Raw genomic sequence first — 19,180 nt, forward strand, 5'->3', positions numbered from 1 at the left:
CCTAGGGCACCGTCCACAAATTACGTAACGCTCTAGTATGGACGAGCGTTACGGTCCATACAAAAATTGTGGGTTTTCATACAAAAAAGCGTTACGGAGGGGGGAGGGGGGCGGGTATAAAAATCTCGATGTTAGCGTTACGTAATAAATGGATGCTGCCTAGAGGAACTCTGTGAGGAATTACTGAAGGAATTTCTGGAGGAATTACTGAAGGAATTTCTAGAGGAATTTCTTGATGATTTCCTGGGAGAAATTCTGGAAGGAATTCTAGAGGAATCTTTGGAGGAACCTCTAGAGAATCTCTTGCAGCAATTACAGGAGGAATTTATGGTTGGATTCCTGGAGGAATCCCTGCAGGATTTCCTGGTAGAATTGTGGGATGAATTCCTGCAGGAACTCATGGAGGAATAACTGGAAGAATTCTTGGGGGACACCGTGGAAAAAAATCTAGAGGAATCGTCAGAGGAATCCCTAGATAAATCCTTGCGGGAATTCTTAAAGAAAGTCTTGGAGCAATTTATTGAAAAATTGTCTTGTGAAATCCCTTCCACAATTCCTGAAGAGAAATTCCTGGAGGAATTTCGAGATGAATTTCTGGAGTTATTCCTGGAAGAACTACTGGAAGAATTTTTAGTTGACATCGTGGAGGAATCCCTTGAGGAAGTCCTGGTGGTATTAATGCAGGAATTTCTGAAGAAATCCCATGAGTCCTTCAATAATTTTCGGGAAAAATCCTGAAGAGAAGCATGCATTATTGCTGGAGAACTCCTGAATTAATTTCCAGAGTTATAATGGAGAAATTCCCAGTAAAATCCTAGGGTGATTCTACTACAAATGCTGGAGGAATTCTTGGGCTAATTCTAAAGAAATTCCCTTGGTATTTTTTGGGGTTGCCCTGGAGGAATGCCTGGGGAGCTCCTGGACTCACTCTCAGGAACTTCAGGAGGGCTTCCCGTTGAACTGAAAATAAATAAACTGTGGGAAGCTACTCCTGGAGGAATTTCTGGAGAAAAATTCTAAACCAGTTCTTGAAAGTATCCCAGAAGAAATTTTAGTAGAACTCAAGGGCAAAAACCCAGACGGAGTAGCTGGAGAAATACCAGGAAGGACTCCTAGAAGAATCTCATTAGAGGTTTTCCAGAAAGAACTACGGGAGAGTCCCAGAAAGCACTCCAAGGGAAATCATAAAAAAAGCTGGAGGAATCCCAGATTCCTGTAGAAATAACAAAAGAAAGTTCTGGATGAATGTACATCAAACACAGAAAGTGCGCAGAAACAAAAACAAAAATAAATGACAACCACTTCATACTGTGCGTGCGTTCTCGCAACATAAATTGCTGGTGCGCAGGCGCTATAGCCCGGTGAGCATTGTGTGCAGTGAGAACGAAGCGACAAAAGCCCTATCGAGTCTCGGCCGCGGCCCCGGCCCGGACCCAGTCTCAGCCCGTAGGTTTGAATATCCCTCAAAACGGTGCCACCCAGTGGTATGATCTCGCTAAATTCCACCAGTGAGTGGGTTTGGGTCTAGGTTTGGGTGTATGGCATCTAGGCGAATTGAATCTTCACCCAAAGAAAAGGATGCCTTGAGATTGATTCATAAACATTGCGCGCAATTTGCCTTTCACTGTTGGCTCTGTCAAACGATGACCGCCGCCGCGACGCTGGACTTCGTTGCCATGCGCACGACGACCAACAGCAAGCAAACGTGTAGGGTTGCCAGACAGTATTGCAATAAAAACATTGATTTATTTCACAAAATTTTGAATTCAAGATTGTGACAAAACTATGAAAGATACAATGTTGCACCAAAGGACAGTTTGGTAGCGTATCAAAAAATGAATGTTTTGTAGAAGAACATTTCTCACATTTATCACGTTTTTCACGAGTAAACTATCAAAAAAGGTGAAAAGGGGGTACATTTTTAGGCACTTTTTACATAAAAGTCAAAATTTCTGCACTTAAATGACTTTTTATCAATTACCTGTCCAAAGAGCATTAAAAGACAAAGCTTTAGGCTTTCTATCCATGCGCTAAGATTAATTATACGGTTCATAGTTTCTGAGTTAGAGATGTTTAAAGATGGGGTAGATTAATAACACTAATTTTTGAATAACTCACTTAGCAGTGATTTCCGACCCTACCTGTAGAACAATTTTTTGCTGCAAATATGGTCTACTTTCACCTCCTTTCGGGTGTAACACGAATTACCAGTCACCCTGTATTTGATGATATTGTAGAGAAAATCAACAATTTTGCTTTGTCAGATGCGAAATTTAGCGACCTGTGCGATTTTCTGCGGTTTGAAAATTCTGGTTGTCTTCATCTTCAGGCGCCGCCCTGTAAAGGTTAGTGACCAAAATGGGAAATTTTTTAATTAACTTTTCAGAAAACTAGCCTATTATAGATCATGGAACGTTGAAACATAGATTGGTTAATTTCAAATGGACGAAAATGAGGTTTGAAGTTGAAAAACACTTTCGCATTTTTTCCTGCCGCATACTGTACGCATAGATTTTCAGCCAATTCCGATTAAGAATGTTAATATTAGTTTATTATTGCATGTTACATTGAATGTGACACACAGAACATAGCTCTTATTATGGAAGAAGACAGGAATAACAAAAGCCGAACCGTCTCCCGAAGCCGCTATCGTGGTGAAGTGCATTCGTTTGACATTTTTGTTTCGAACGGTAGTTTGATTGCATGTGTTGCGAATGTCGGAGACAAAGGAGGCCGAATATCGACGAAAAGGTTCAAATGACTGTGATCTCTAACAAGACTGATCACGACTTATCGACAACCTGATGGAAAAATAGGGTCATACCACATTAGATTCCTGATAGTGTTGCGGGTTCAGCTGTGGCTTCGAAAGTGGTTAGAAGTAAAAGTGAAGCAAACCCATTCATGCGATATATCAAATCGCGGTGATTAGGTAAAGGCGAATAAATAGCAATAAAATATTCTCAGACCATAATTGGGACAACCGGTAGTGTCATGGTCCATGACTCATGGAATCAGATCCGGCTATCCCACCGGAAATTACCAAATATAAAAATGAACCAAACCCATGCATACGACACATCAGATCGCAGATTTTTTGATAATCTAATGAACGGTTAGCAAGAAAATGGCCTTAGATCACATTAGAGACTAGCTGTTGTGTAGCAGAACCAACGTTTATGTGAAAAATTAAATCGTGGCTTTGTTTAATGGCCTAATATAATAAACATTAGGTATGAACAGTAGCGAATAGGTCTAAGTTCTCATATATGAGAACAAAATATAGACAAAACTAAAGCGATCTCATCAAATCATACTATTTCAGATTGCTAAGGTGTAAATTTATAGCAGGATGGGTCAACGTTGAATGGAAAAATAAGAATTTGATCGCGCCAACAGAAGATGGAAGGAGTTTTGAGCTCTAAAACTATGTAAAATAAGTGTATTTGGTATGGGAAATATGTTCGGAGTCCACCAGAGTATCCAAGATAGCGGTCCAAAGTCCAAGATAATGGCCCAGTATTCAAGTTAGTGCCTATTTTATAGGATTTTTAATTCTTGCATTATGGTCATATTTTGTATGAAAATATGTCCAGAAACCAAAATTTGTAATCAGAAAACCCAAGCTGTGCACTGTTTCACAAGGTCTGCAATATGACTATAGTTTGAATGGGGAAGAATGCCGGTCTTCGTCCAAAACTGGTAACCAGAAAATCATAAACGACATGCCAAAATTCAATACGGCGACTATTTTATGTAATTTTAGGTGCAGAGTCCAAAAATGAATACCAGAACATCCAAGATGGTGTCTCAATGTTCAAGATGGCGGTAAGTTTAGTTGGGGTTGATATCCGGAGTCATAAAATGATGACCGGAAAATCTAAAATGACGTTTCAAAATTTTGCGCCTCCATGACACTTGTTTGGTTTGAGTTTTGGATCGTTGTCTTATATTTTCTGAATATTAGATGTTATGCTAATATAAAATGTATCCATATTGAGTAGATTTAGCAAGCAGTTTTCATTTTGTATTTATGTCAATGTCATCAACATGTCGCTCGAGTTTTGTTGAAAGGATATTTTGAAGCACGAGAAAGGCACCATCACCGCTAGGTGGATTAATTAGGGTTTTTTTAAATTGAGTTCAAAGTTTACTGTTTTGGGTAAATTAGTACAAAATTTATGTTTATAAAATACTACGTTTTAAGATGCCAAGTGAACCATGAAAAGTATAGATACAATCTAGTCATAGATTTAGTTGTTCCTAATCTCCAAACAAACTGTAAAACACAAAAATGTCCCAAATGCCGCCAATTAAAGCATGCTTTGATTTTATCATTCGTTAATGATTTATTCACATGTAATGTTGTATTTGCGTGATGATTCAACGACTGTTTAACAACACATCCAGATTTTGTAAAGATATGTTTGCTTCCTGTCATGGCCACTAATTTGAAAGACAGCATAATAATAGAGGAATCAAATAACAAAGAATAGTTGTTTACTGGTATATTTCTGATAAATTGTTATTAATGTTGCTTAGTACGCAAAATATTTAAATATTTAGTATGTACGACTACGTTAAAATAATTGAAAAGCTTTTCTACATTTTTTCACTCACTTGCTTTTGAGTTTTTAGATCAGTGAATTCATTTATTTATGCTTATAATTCTCCACATTTTTTTAAATATCTCTATCAAATAAGATAATAATCATACAATAAAAAAAATATTCATGATGTGTGACTGTATAACGCGTTGACGAATGATAAAACCAAAGCATGCTTTCATTGGCGTTTGGGAAATTTTTGTGTTTTACAATTTGTTTGGAGATTAGAAACAACTAAGCCTGTGACTGAAATGCATCTATACTTTTCATGGTTCACTTGGCATCTTAAAACGTAGTATTTTATGAGCATACTAGTTGTACTAATTTATCCAAAATTAGTAAACTTCACACCCAATTTAGAAAAAATCATTAAATATCATGTCTGTGAAATTTTTTTACATGGAAGCTAATGTATTTTTTAGGTTATTGCCGATGAAAAAACTTGCCCGAACTTGCCCGACTGCAAGAGCGTCCTATATACATTTTGCGTGATTTTCGGAAACTTTCTATATAAAATCAATGCATATTTTATTTTTTCCAACTAATTTCCTCGATATTTGTTTATTTTAGTATTTTTCATTATTATAACTCGAAAACGGACATTGAGTTTGTTTAACCCTTTGGAGCCGGAGGGGTCATATATGACCCCGGTGATGAAACCGACCCTAACAAACGTGTTCGAGGCCAGCGAGGTTGCGGCAGCAGTGGCGAAACAGTCCGGCTCCAAAGGGTTAAAAACGTATTTGATTGAAAAATTTTGATTTTAGGTATGTATTTTATAAATCGGTTAATATCTCAAAAATAGTAGGCTTTGGAAATTTGACGTCTTCAGCAAACTTAGTCACCATAAATAGCCGAACAACTTTGCCGAAGACACCATATCGCTAAAATGTAATTTGGCCAAAATGACTTATAGGACTTTTATACGAATAACGCAAGAAAAATTACCTACCGCTCAGAATATCGAACATGTCCATAGAAATATTTTCTCTGAAGACACTAAATGAGTATCTCGACATCTCGACGAGCTAGAGGTTTTTTCCATGTATTTTCAAAACTGATACGGTTGATCAAGGCGACGATGGATCGAGTGATGTGCGTAGTTCGAGTATCAGGGACACTCTCGAGTCCCTTCGAATCTCGCAGAGGGTTACGGCAAGGGTATGGTCTTTCGTGCTTGCTGTTCAACATTGCTCTAGAGGGTGTAATTAGGAGAGCGGGGATAAACACGAGTGGAACGATTTTCACGAAGTCCGATCAGCTGCTTGGTTTCGCTGATGATATTGATATTATTGCTCATAAATTTGAGACGATGGCGGAAACATACATCCGACTAAAGCGTGAAGCCAGGTGAATCGGACCAGTCATTAATGTGTCGAAGACAAAGTACATGATGACAAAGGGCTCCAGGGAAGAATCAACGCGCCCGCCACCCCGAATTTATATCGACGGTGATGAAATCGAGGCGGTTGAAGAATTTGTGTACTTGGGCTCATTGGTGACCGCCGACAACGACACCAGCAGAGAAATTCAGAGGCGCATTGTGGCAGGAAATCGTGCCTACTTTGGACTCCGTAGAACTCTACGATCGAATAAAGTTCGCCGTAACACGAAGTTAACCATCTACAAAACGTTAATTACACCGGTAGTCCTCTAGGGGAACGAAGCATGGACCCTACGTGCAGAGGACCAACGCGCCCTTGAAGTTTTCGAACGGAAGGTGTTGCGTACCATCTACGGCGGAGTGCAGATGGAAGACGGGATTTGGAGAAGGCGAATGAACCACGAACTGCATCAGCTGCTGAGAGAACCAACCATCGTCCATACCGCGAAAATCGGGAGGCTACGGTGGGCGGGTCAAGTCATCAGGATATCGGGTAGCAACCCGACTAAAATGGTTCTCGAGAGTCATCCGACCGGTAAAAGGAGACGTGTAGCGCAGTGAGCTAGGTGGGTCGACCAAGTGGAGGACGATCTGCGGACCCTACGCAGAGTGCGGAACTTGAGACAAACAGCCATGGACCGAGTGGAATGGAGACGCAGAGCGTTAATGATTAATCATAAATTTAATCATGATTAATGATTAATGATTAAGATTAATGAAAATCATTAATCATAATCACAAAAAAATCTCATTTAATCATTAATCATTAATCTTATTCACACTGTTTTTGCAATCTAATCATTAATCGGTAATCATAATCATAAGAAAAAACATTAATCAATCGTAATGCCTGAAGTTCATAGGCACAATATGTGTTGAAAAATGGACAAATTGAGTGGAAAAATTGCGAAAAAATCCACGTAGTTCTGGTGGGATTTGAACCCACGTCTCCCCAAGTTCGCTAGACAGGGCGCGTTAACCAACTCCGCCACAGAACAAGGTAACAATTCTGTGAAGTAGAAAGCCAACCTGAACCCAAAGCCCACCTCACCCCACGTTCTTTCCTCGCAATTCACCATCTCCTTCGGTCCTTAGATGTCCACTTCCAACACTCTCTGAGCGTGCCTACGAACAACAGTGAGAGCAAGTTATTTTTAGTGTCGAGACTGTTTGCCTATCCACAGCACATGCTCATCCACAACTTGCGAATGAGACCGTCAGTGTGTGTCGGGCGTTCGACTCGGTGAGGTGGGCTTTGGGTTCAGGTTGGCTTTCTACTTCACAGAATTGTTACCTTGTTCTGTGGCGGAGTTGGTTAACGCGCCCTGTCTAGCGAACTTGGGGAGACGTGGGTTCAAATCCCACCAGAACTACGTGGATTTTTTCGCAATTTTTCCACTCAATTTGTCCATTTTTCAACACATATTGTGCCTATGAACTTCAGGCATTACGTATGTCTAACATACCATTTCGGTTGGTTATCCGAAAAACAACAACATTCGTGTTGAAATAGAGCGGCGGTCTCTCTATCGCAATAGCGGTCGTGCGAGGGACATGCGACCGAGTCGAACGCCCGACACACACTGACGGTCTCATTCGCAAGTTGTGGATGAGCATGTGCTGTGGATAGGCAAACAGTCTCGACACTAAAAATAACTTGCTCTCACTGTTGTTCGTAGGCACGCTCAGAGAGTGTTGGAAGTGGACATCTAAGGACCGAAGGAGATGGTGAATTGCGAGGAAAGAACGTGGGGTGAGGTGGGCTTTGGGTTCAGGTTGGCTTTCTACTTCACAGAATTGTTACCTTGTTCTGTGGCGGAGTTGGTTAACGCGCCCTGTCTAGCGAACTTGGGGAGACGTGGGTTCAAATCCCACCAGAACTACGTGGATTTTTTCGCAATTTTTCCACTCAATTTGTCCATTTTTCAACACATATTGTGCCTATGAACTTCAGGCATTACGTATGTCTAACATACCATTTCGGTTGGTTATCCGAAAAACAACAACATTCGTATTAATCAATCATTAATCATTCATCACCAAAAATGATTCATCATATAATATATATGATCCAATTTGAATTGGTTCAAATGCTGTTCTAAATAATTTAATTTATGATTCTTTTTTCAAAAATCTCCCGGACAGAGTTACCTTTTACTTTTGAAACTTCAAAAACATGTTAAACAATAGTATATTTTAATCATTTCCTGTTTTTTGTGATTGATTAATCATGATTAATCATGATTTTTAATCAATGAGCCAGTTTTAATCATTAATCATAATCAATAATCACAGGTATACCATATTTTAATCATTAATCATAATCTTTAATCATCCTAAAAATCAAATTAATCATTAATCATAACACTAGTTTACAAAATATAACGAAAGTCGTGAACTTCTGTCAACGACCAAAATTTTTGAAGCATAATTTAGCGCTGATTTCGAAACCGTGCTTCAAAAAATTTAAAGTAGAACAGTTTTTGAGTTTCAGCTCAATATCGAGTTTTACAACTTTTTAAAATATGGAATTTCATAAAATTCAAATATCTTGCATTTTGTTCAACCAATTTTAAATCTTTTTCCATAAATTAAAAGCTAAATATAATACCATTCGATCATCTCAATGCAGGTTTTGCGTCAGATTGATGAAAATCGAGATATTGGCGAGTTTTGGGGACGATCTTCTTAAATTTTAGCAAAATTTCCAAAAATTTATGAAGAAATGTATTTTTTTCAATGAGAAAAGAACAATTTAAAAATTCTTTTTCAACGTTTATTTGACATATCATATGTGGGTGAGTTACAGTAAAAAATTCAGCTCAATCGGAGCTTTGATTGCAGAGAATAAGATGTGTGAAGTGAGCGACTTCGCTTAAAAATAGAACAAAAATCGATTTCAAATCATCAACCTTGTATGGAAAGTCGAAAAAATTTCCGCTCTACTGTAATTTTTTTCCTTCGCGTTTTCGAACTCAGGGCATGATTCTACACCAAAAACAATCATCAGCTTACCGAGTTCAAAAATGCTGTAAACTAGTGTAATCAATAATCACCAAAATTTGAATTTTAATCATCAATGATTAATCATGATTAAAATTTTTGTTAATCATGAACGCTCTGGGAGACGGCTACTATGTACAGCAGAGGCCACCTCGGCCGTAGCCTGATCGGTAAGGTAAGTACGTAATTAATGGACAGCCCCTTAAGATAAAAAGTCCACTCAAAAGTAAAATGTAAAAGTGATGACCTGCGTTATGGAATGTAGTTAATTTCGCTTCATCATTAGTAAATCGTTATGGAACAAGTCTATTTTGGGCTCAATGGAATGCAACCGTGCGAGTGATGTCCGAATTGTGCAAAAACAATCGCTCGATGATCAGCAGACACAACACATGCCCAATTCCAGATTGCTATCAATATTGTATTCGACCAAAGCGAGACCAAACATTCTTCGGCTCATTCCATTCATGTTTGGTGTCCGCGCCGGATTGAACCAGCTGGTAAAAGGCAAGAAAGGCTCCGACACGGTTTCGAAATCTCCGCTTCGTATCTCGGCAGTTCCGATTACAGTCGAGATAATGCCCAAACCATTTATGAACCCTCCAAAACGGTTTCGATTGATATCTCTCAGCATCCGGACTGCACAATTGAACTGCGGCGGACGAACGGCTGTTTTGTTTGTACAACCTGATCGGAGAGCGCGCGTGATGGTTTCGAATTTCTCGTCGGACCCATAGGCGAAGAATGATCAATAAATTAGTTCCGTTTTGTCGGGCTTGTCATCTAGATGGATTGGTTCCGCAGACGAAGACAAGTCGTTTAGGTTGTCATTTTTATATTTTTGGTATAGAATTTAAGCGTTCTTTCAATCGAGTTTGGCATAAAACGGTTGAGCTGCTTCGGCACGCGTACTACATTACTCGATTCACTACGTATACCTACTGCAATATCATTAGAAATCCGCTAAATTGACAGGAAAGCATTCTGTTACCATATTGCGCGTAAAACGGGGGAAGGTATGAAACTCTTGTCGTATAAATGTTCATATGTAAATATTTGTATATATTGTCTGGACGAAAGGGTTAATTTCAAGGAGTCCCACCGGATTTTGGTAGCGTACGGTAGTCGCTGGACCACGTTAAGTCAACTTCCACTACGTTTGAAGGATTGATAGAATACGTAGCAGCCGTTGGGTTCATTCAGACGACATCGAAATAATACAGGGGTTCTTCTTTCTCACGGCGCATTTTTCGACAAGCTCCGGCCACCACAAGCGCTTCCAAGGTGAAGATCACTGAAAAGATAGATGGTTGGGGAGATCGAAAAAAAAATGTTGAATCTCTTTTTCCCTTACAAGTTAGTAGTATGACAAGTTTCATTTCCGTGGCCGTTTTCTCCATGTTGTTCTGATTGTATTCCGTGGCGGAAAGGACCGCTTTTCGTATGATTGCAGACGCTTTCAACGTGATGGTGCAGGTTTGATATATTTGCAGTAATTTTTCCATGCGCTGAAAAAGTGGAGAGAAAATTGCCGTTAGAATGGGTTGTTTGTTTTAGATCGAAGTTTGTTGTTCTAGTTCAATACAAAAATGAGACAGAAAACACAATAAAAAAATCCTTCATTCTGAGTAGTAAATATAAATATGGGAGCACCCTGACAACTGTCTTCGTATGGAATGGATTCTACTACACATCCCAGAATGTCGTTACCCCTAATAGTCTGCTAAGCTAATCATTACCCCGATTTTTGCACGATGATGATGACACATTACCCCGAAAACCACTCCCATCGGTGGCTTTAGTTCGAGAACTTTTTATGTATGGGAAACTTCCACCTTAGTTATCATCGTGCATCTGCGATTTCTTGCTAGCAGGTAAAATGAAATGACAATCTCGCTTGTCATGCCTCGAGAATGTGTGCTTGTTAACATCGATTTTTGTTAATTTGTTAACAAGACGTCTCTGAACTAACTGCTTCATGTGCTGCCACAATTGATGGATCTGTTGTAGATCGTCTTTTAGCACGCTGAGACGTAGGATTTTTGACCCCATTCCCGGCACTACAGGAAAACAAAATTGTGCAATTCACAAGGCAACGACTGTTTTCGTCCACTTCTTCCAGCTGAATCAGATACCATATTGCGTGAACTTGTTGTTAACAGCGATTGTTGTGAAGATTTTCTGCCGAAAAGTTGATTTTGAACCAGTTTACTGCACCTAGTCCAGTGCCAATTTTCGGCACCAGTTCCGAAGTTCCAGCAAAATCAAATTGGAAATCACTTCTGCACTCATTTTTGAGCTGACGAAGTGCACCCGTCTGCATGTAAATAATAATTGTTTTGAGCATTGTGCGGCTTTACAGTGAACTTGAAGCTCATTGATTGAAGATCTAGTGGCGGGAGATGATTACCTACGAAAGTGCGCTTGGAAAATATGCGGTAAGTGATATGTATTTTGATTTGTTTTACTGTGAGGTGCCGGGAATTGACGCGGGTGTGCAAGTGGTTCGACACCCTACCAGTGCAGGTGGTTATATACGCGTTTTTTAATTCTTCAACCTTACCTTACCTTACCGATCAGGCTAAGGCCTAAGTTGCCTCTGCTGTACATAGTAGCCGTCTTCATTCTACTCGGTTCATGGCTTTGTGTCTCCAGTTCCGCATTCTGTGAAGCGTCCGCAGATCGTCCTCCACCTGATCAACCCATCTAGCTCGCTGCGCACCACGTCTTCTTGTACCGGTCGGATGACTCTCGAGAACCATTTTAGTCGGGTTGCTATCCGACATCCTGATGACGTGACCCGTCCACCGTAGCCTGCCGATTTTCGCGGTGTGGACGATGGTTGGTTTACTCAGCAGCTGATGCAGCTCGTGATTTATTCACCTTCTCCAAGTCTCCAAGTCTTCCATCTGCACTCCGCCGTAGATGGTACGCAACACCATCCGTTTGAAAACTCCAAGGGCGCGTTGGTCCTCTGCACGTAGGGTTCATGTTTCGTGCCCATAGAGGACTACCGGTCTAATCAGCGTTTTGTAGATAATTAACTTCGTGTTACGGCGAACTTTGTTCTATCGTAGAGTTCTGCGGAGTCCAAAGTAAGCACGATTCAAAATTTGATGTAATGGTGGACAGTGTAGTTTGTTTCTGCCGTGCAGCTTCAAATTTGATTAAATTAGGTACGTGTGAAATAGTGAAAGTGCCGCGGAAAAAAGTGTTTTGCCGTGTGGCCGAAAAGTGCATTAACGCGACGACGCCAACAGACCAATAGTCAGTGGGGGTTGTTCGTGTTTAATTAATGATTTTCTGTCACCCCAGCAGCAGTAAGTACTGGCGGGCGGCAAAGCAAATTTGGCATTTTTTTTATTGCTTCTCTGTGTTCTGTGTTGTGTTGTGTGCATGATTTTGAATCTGTGTATAGGCTCAAGCGATGGTTGAGTGTAGTCTATGTGGTGGTAATGTGCTTCTAAGCGATTTACCCTTTGTGCTGTTCGGGATGTGGATGTGCAAAAGTAGTCCACTACAAATGCACATCTCTGACCAAAGCAGTGGCAAAGGTAATTACGGAGAACGAAAATGTAGCGTTCAAATGTGATGATTGTTTATCAAGTCAGTGTTGTGGCGAGCAGAATGTACTTTCGATTCGCTTAGTGGCGTTCGAGAGCACATTGCTGCTCAGATAAACGAGACAATGAAATGCGAAATCGAACAATTGGGGAGAAATCTAAATTGTACATTGGAGAAGGCAATTTCTGGACTTGGGGAATTAGTTAATAAAGAAATGGAAAATGTGAAATGTTCATTTTCTCAATTTAATTCGGGAAAGGCTGCAATGAATGTAAGACAAGGTACTTCTAGCACGGCTTCGGAGCCGAAATTGAATCCCAGGGGTAAAAAGCGTAGAGTTCAGGACGACGGTGCCGATACGTCGGATGATGTTTTTATCGAAAAAGTTAGTTTTGCGGATATTGTTAAGAACAACTCTAGGAATCAAACTAACGGTAAAACTAATAGAAAGAAAAGCGTGAAGTCTAATGACGCTGATGTCACCAGAAGGTTGGGGTGACTCGTAAGGCTCGTCCAGTCATTGTGATAAAGCCGCAAAAGTCCAATCTGAGTAGCGACGATACTCGAAAATTTTTGTATACTAAACTGGATCCAAATATACACAAGATCAGTTTAGAAACGGGAAAGATGGCTCTATTATTGCTGAGTGTGCAACAGAACACAACGTAAATGTTGTTAAGGACAAGGTATTTGGAGTACATAGCTCAAAATTTCTAGAGCACCGTTTTTGAGAACCGTTGAACGGATTTGGATGAAAATGCATTACACTAATTGTTCAGTGGTTGTCAATAGCGTGATGCATTTTAATCCAAATCCGTTCAACGGTTCTAAAAAACGGTGCTCTAGAAATTTTGAGCAATGTACTCCAAATACCTTGTCCTTAACCCTCCATCAGTCGCATCAAAAAAAGTTACACGAGCGGTCGCGTCGTGTACTCAGTACACGGCAAACGTTTTCAATTATGGTTTATATGCTTTACTAGATACAATGTTGGTGTCTTCGGCAAAAATGTCCAACTGGATAATGCGCCTCTGATAGTGGACATGTGGAACCGATCAACACGATCTGGTCCTGTCCCGGGTGTCGGAATGGCCCTCGCGGGAACCTGTTTCGTGGACATTTCAGTTATGGCACCAGAACTAGGCATGCGACGGCTCTATCTTCATGATTTTTCATGTACATCATCTTGGTAACCATGAAAATGACCAGTGACCTCCCTGGCTAACCCGTAGCCACCGGAATGTGCCCGGGGCCGGGAGGAACCTGTTTCGAGGACATTTTGACCATGACACCAAAACTAGGCTTGCGACGGCTCTATCTTCATGATTTTCCAAATCAATTATTTTAGTAACCATGAAAATGACCAGTGACCTCCCTGGCCAACCCGTGGCCACCGGAATGTGCCCTGGAGGAACCTGTTTCGAGGACATTATGACCATGACACTGAAACTGGGCATGCGACGGCTTTATCTTCATGATTTTTCATATCAATTATTTTAGTAACCATGAAAATGAGCAGCAACCTCCCTGACCAACCCGTGTCCACCGGAATGTGCCCTGGAGGAACCTGTTTCGAGGACATTATGACCATGACACTGAAACTGGGCATGCGACTGCACTATCTTCATGATTTTTCATGTACATCATCTTAGTAACCATGAAAATGACCAGTGACCTCCCTGGCCAACCCATGGCCACCGGAATGTGCCCTGGAGGAACCTGTTTCGAGGACATTATGACCATGACACTGAAACTGAGCATGCGACGGCTCTATCTTCATGATTTTTCATATCCATCATCTTAGTAACCATGAAAATGACCAGTGACCTCCCTGGCTAACCCGTGGCCACCGGAATGTGCCCTGGAGGAACCTGTTACGAGGACATTTTGACCATGACACCAAAACTAGGCTTGCGACGGCTCTATCTTCATGATTTTCCAAATCAATTATTTTAGTAACCATGAAAATGACCAGTGACCTCCCTGGCCAACCCGTGGCCACCGGAATGTGCCCTGGAGGAACCTGTTTTGAGGACATTATGACCATGACACTGAAACTGGGCATGCGACGGCTCTATCTTCATGATTTTTCATATCCATCATCTTAGTAACCATGAAAATGACCAGTGACCTCCTTGGCTAACCCGTGGCCACCGGAATGTGCCCTGGAGGAACCTGTTACGAGGACATTTTGACCATAACACCAAAACTAGGCTTGCGACGGCTCTATCTTCATGATTTTCCAAATCAATTATTTTAGTAACCATGAAAATGACCAGTGACCTCCCTGGCCAACCCGTGGCCACCGGAATGTGCCCTGGAGGAACCTGTTTCGAGGACATTATGACCATGACACTGAAACTGGGCATGCGACGGCTCTATCTTCATGATTTTCCAAATCATTTTTTTTTTAGTTACAATGAAAATGACCAGTGACCTCCCTGGTCAACCCGTGGCCATCGGAATGTGCCCTGGAGGAACCTGTTTCGAGGACATTTTGACCATGACACCAAAACAAGGCATGCGACGGTTCTATCTTCATGATTTTCCATATCCATTATTTTAGTAATAATGAAAATGACCAGTGACCTCCCTGGCCAACCCGTGGCCAACGGAATGTGCCCTGGAGGAACCTGTTTCGAAGACATTTTGACCATGACACCAAAACTAGGCATGCGACGGCTCTATCTTCATGATTTTCCATATCCATTATTTTAGTAACCATGAAAATGACCAGTGACCTCCCTGGCCAACCTGGGCCAACGGAATGTGCCCTGGAGGAACCAGTTTCGTGGACATTTTTGGCTTTGACGCCAAAACTAGGCTTGCGACGGCTCTATCTTCCTGATTTTCCATATCCATCATCTTAGTAACCATGAAAATGACCAGTGACCTCCCTGGCCATCCTGTGGCTACTGGACTTTGAATTGAAGCAACCTGTTTTGAGAACAATTTTGACCAAGGCGCCAAAACTAGGCATGCAACTGCTTTATCTTTTTGATGTTATATATCCATCATCTAGGGTAAATCGCCAATTGTTACACACCTTAAAAACTCTTCAATTGTTGCACATCTCATAAGCAAAACATGGAGTCTTCAACTATTAGCAAGTTTTCAAGGTGTGCAATAATTGACGATTCATTCTAAGTAACCGTGAAAAAGACCAGCGCTCACGGTTACTACTCTATATGAGGGTGGTCATGCATATAATTTTCGCTTATACAGTAAAACCTCCATGAGTCGATATTGAAGGGACCATCGACTCAAGGAAATATCGAGTAGTGGATCCTTTGGGAAGTTTTTTGGGGGGACCATCGTAGTAACCCAGAAATTATTTTTCAGTATGGAAAAATTTACCTCCATGAGTCGATATCGAGTCAAAGAACATCGACGCATGAAGGTTCGACTGTAGCATGGTGAATCCGTTAATTTGATACCTATTTCCCACCCAAAAGCGTTTATTGTATTGCATAAAAATATGTTCAATCTTGTTTTGTAATTTTCGAATAGAAAGAAATAAAGAATTTTTTTTGCTTCACGGAGCTGAAATTTTTTGTTTTGTGGTTTTGGTTACCAACTGATTTTTATACAGTCATACCTCTGTATAACGTAGCCTCGACTCGATATTACGTAACTCAATATAACGTAACTTTTACCTCGATATAACGTAACTTTTTTTATGGTTCCAATGTTTTGCTATTTGAATAATAAGCGTGATTCACGGAATAGACTTTATGATATTACGCTCCTCCTGGAACCAAGTCTGCTAGCCAGTTTAGCGTTATACGAACAATTTCGCAGTTATATGATAGTTTTCGGTGTCAGCAATTTTGTTTAGCTGCTAACTGCAACATGTTTACGTTTCACTTAACACGTACGTCCCCAACCCCCATTTCGACGAAAATTTCAAAATTCAAATGGCTGGTTCTCAGTCATTTTTCAACGGATTTTAAAAATTTTTGCACCAATCGATCACAAATTCCTTCTAGTTTTCAGAACCGGAGTCCACTTTACGGAAGCGTTCATGGTTCCGGAATTATTCCGGGGAGTCGTGGGGTAACCTCCTTATCGCTCATGGTGGCCACATTGTAACGTTAGCTAAAACCTCACATGCAGCATATCAATCTTCATGATTTTGGAAAACAGGAACTCTAGAAGGTATTTCGATACTTTCTGGACATATTGGCCACCATCGGAGATACTCCGGGAACTTGGTGCCCCCAGGGAAGTGGTCAGTTCATGTTTTTTTTCTGAACCCTGTCTTGCGACATATCATTCTTCATGATTTTGCAAAACAAGAACTCTAGAATGCATTTCGATACTTTCTGGACATATTGGCCACTATCGAAGATACTCCGGGAACTTGGTGCCCCCAGGGAAGTGGCCAATTCATGTTTTTTTTTTCTGAACCCTGTATTGCGACATATCATTCTTCATGATTTTGCAAAACAAGAACTCTAGAATGCATTTCGAGACTTTCTGGACATATTGGCCACTATTGGAGATACTCCGGGAACCTGGTGTCCCCGGGGAAGTGGCCAGTTCGTGATTTTTTTTCTAAACCCTGTCTTGCGACACATCATTCTTCATGATTTTGCAAAACAAAAACTCTAGAATGCACTTCAAGACTTTCTGGACATATTGGCCGCTATCTGAGATACACCGGAAACCTGGTGTCCCCGGGGAAGTGGCCAGTTCATGATTTTATCTGAATCCTGTCTTGCGACATATCATTCTTCATGATTTTGCAAAACAAAAACTCTAGAATGCATTTCGATACTTTCTGGACATATTGGCCACTATCGGAGATACTTCGGGAACTTTGTGCCCCCGAGGAAGTGGCCAGTTCATGTTTTTTTCTGAATCCTGTATTGCGACATATCATTCTTCATGATTTTGCAAAACAAGAACTCTAGAATGTATTTAGAGACTTTCTGGACGTATTGGCCACTATTAGAGGGACTCCGGGGATCTGGTGCCCCCGGGGAAGAGGCCAGGTAATGTTTTTTTTCTGAACCCTGTCTTGCGACATATCATTCTTCACGATTTTGCAAAACAAGAACTTTGGAAGGTATTGCGACACTTTCTGGACATATTGGCCACTATCGGAGGTATTCCGGGAACCTAGTGCCCCCGGAGAAGTGGCCAGTTCGTGTATTTTGTATGTCGTGCCACAGAATTGACTTTTGCCTATCTTGACCACTATCAAGGTATTCCACGATCCTGGTGCCCCGGGGAAGTGGCCTGTTTATGATTATTTCTGAAGCCAGTCTGGTGACATATCAATAGAAGACATTTGGAGACTTTTTGGATATACTGGCCACCAGCAGAGGTACTCCGAGAACCTGGCTCCCCCGGGGAAATCGCCAGTTCGTGATTTTTTTAGAACCCGGTCTTGCAACATTTTAGTCTTCATAATTTGGAATAATAGGAACTCTAGAAGACATTTCAAGACTTTTTGGAAATATTGGCCACTATCAGAGTTACTTCTGGAACTTGGTTGCCCGATGAAGTGGCCAATTTTTGATTCCCTCTGAAGCCTGTTTTGCGACATACATATCAATCTTCTTGATTTTGCAAAACAAGAACTGTAGGAAACTTTTGGAGACTTTTTGGATATACAGGCCACTATCAGAGGTGCTCAGAGAACCTGATTATTCCAAGGGAGCCACCAGTTCGTGATTTTGAAAACGGTCTTGCAACATTTCAATCGTCATAATATTGCAAAACAAGAACTCTAGAAGATATTTCAGGTATTTTGTCATGTTAGCCACAATCAGAAGATACTTCGAGATACTTGTATGACCCCGGTTTTATGACATATCAATTTTTATCATTTTGCAAAACAACAACTGTTTGGACATATTGACCAGTCCTTCAGGAACCTGTTTTCTGATAAGAGGCCAATTTGTGAAAATTTTCTGATCCTTGTTTTTCGACACATCAATATTCATAATTTTCCTCCTCAAGCGGTTTACAGATAACACGAATAAATCCTTAGAGAAAAGGTTTGTGGGATCATCTCGTTAGATTTCGCTCGATTATGTTCAGAATTTGTACGGAGTATATTTCTAGGGGTTCTTCAAAGAGTTTATCTTAGGAATCCTTATGAAATTCTTCCAAGCAGTTCCTCAGACTACTTTTAGAAGTGATTTCACGATACTTCGACGAATGGAATACTTACATGTAGTTTCTTGATATTTCCAGATATCCATATCCAGATAACCAGATATTATCCAAAATTACTTTTTTGTTTTCCCTACTGGGTTTCTCTCTGGGATTCCTTCAAGGATTTGATTATTTTTTGGATTTCGGTGTGAAATTCTTGTTTGGACACCTAAAATAATGTTTGATGTCTGTGAATTTTCCAGGAACTGCTTCTAGGATTGACCCAGGTGCCAATTTTAAAATTCCTTCACCAGGAATTGATATTTTTTTTTTCGAAGTACGAACTCTGGGTTTTACTTTCTGAAATTGCTCCAGGAGTTCCTTCTGAAATTCACCCAGATTATTATTTGGATATTCCAATAAGAGTTCCTCCAGCGTTTTCTTCAACAGCTCCTATGATAATTGTTCCAGGATTTTTTTCTTCAATAATTCCTTTTGAAATTTCTCCATGAGT

The 19,180-nt window shown here is 40.6% G+C and overlaps 1 protein-coding gene across 1 annotated transcript in view; it reads right to left on the bottom strand.

Annotated features, from left to right (window-relative positions):
- Positions 1 to 9,809: 9,809 nt before the first annotated feature.
- Positions 9,810 to 19,180, bottom strand: part of LOC109408411 (uncharacterized) — a 41,436-nt gene continuing 32,065 nt past the window's right edge. Inside the window, exons 3-4 of the mRNA XM_029861048.2 lie at positions 10,349 to 10,502; positions 9,810 to 10,288 (exon numbers count right to left, since the gene is read on the bottom strand). Coding sequence (XP_029716908.1) covers positions 10,194 to 10,288; positions 10,349 to 10,502 — 249 coding nt within the window. The 3' untranslated portion in view covers positions 9,810 to 10,193. The remainder of the gene's footprint in view (positions 10,289 to 10,348; positions 10,503 to 19,180) is intronic.

The sequence above is a fragment of the Aedes albopictus genome, chromosome 3, assembly GCF_035046485.1.
Source record: "Aedes albopictus strain Foshan chromosome 3, AalbF5, whole genome shotgun sequence".
Taxonomy (NCBI): Eukaryota; Metazoa; Arthropoda; class Insecta; order Diptera; family Culicidae; genus Aedes; species Aedes albopictus.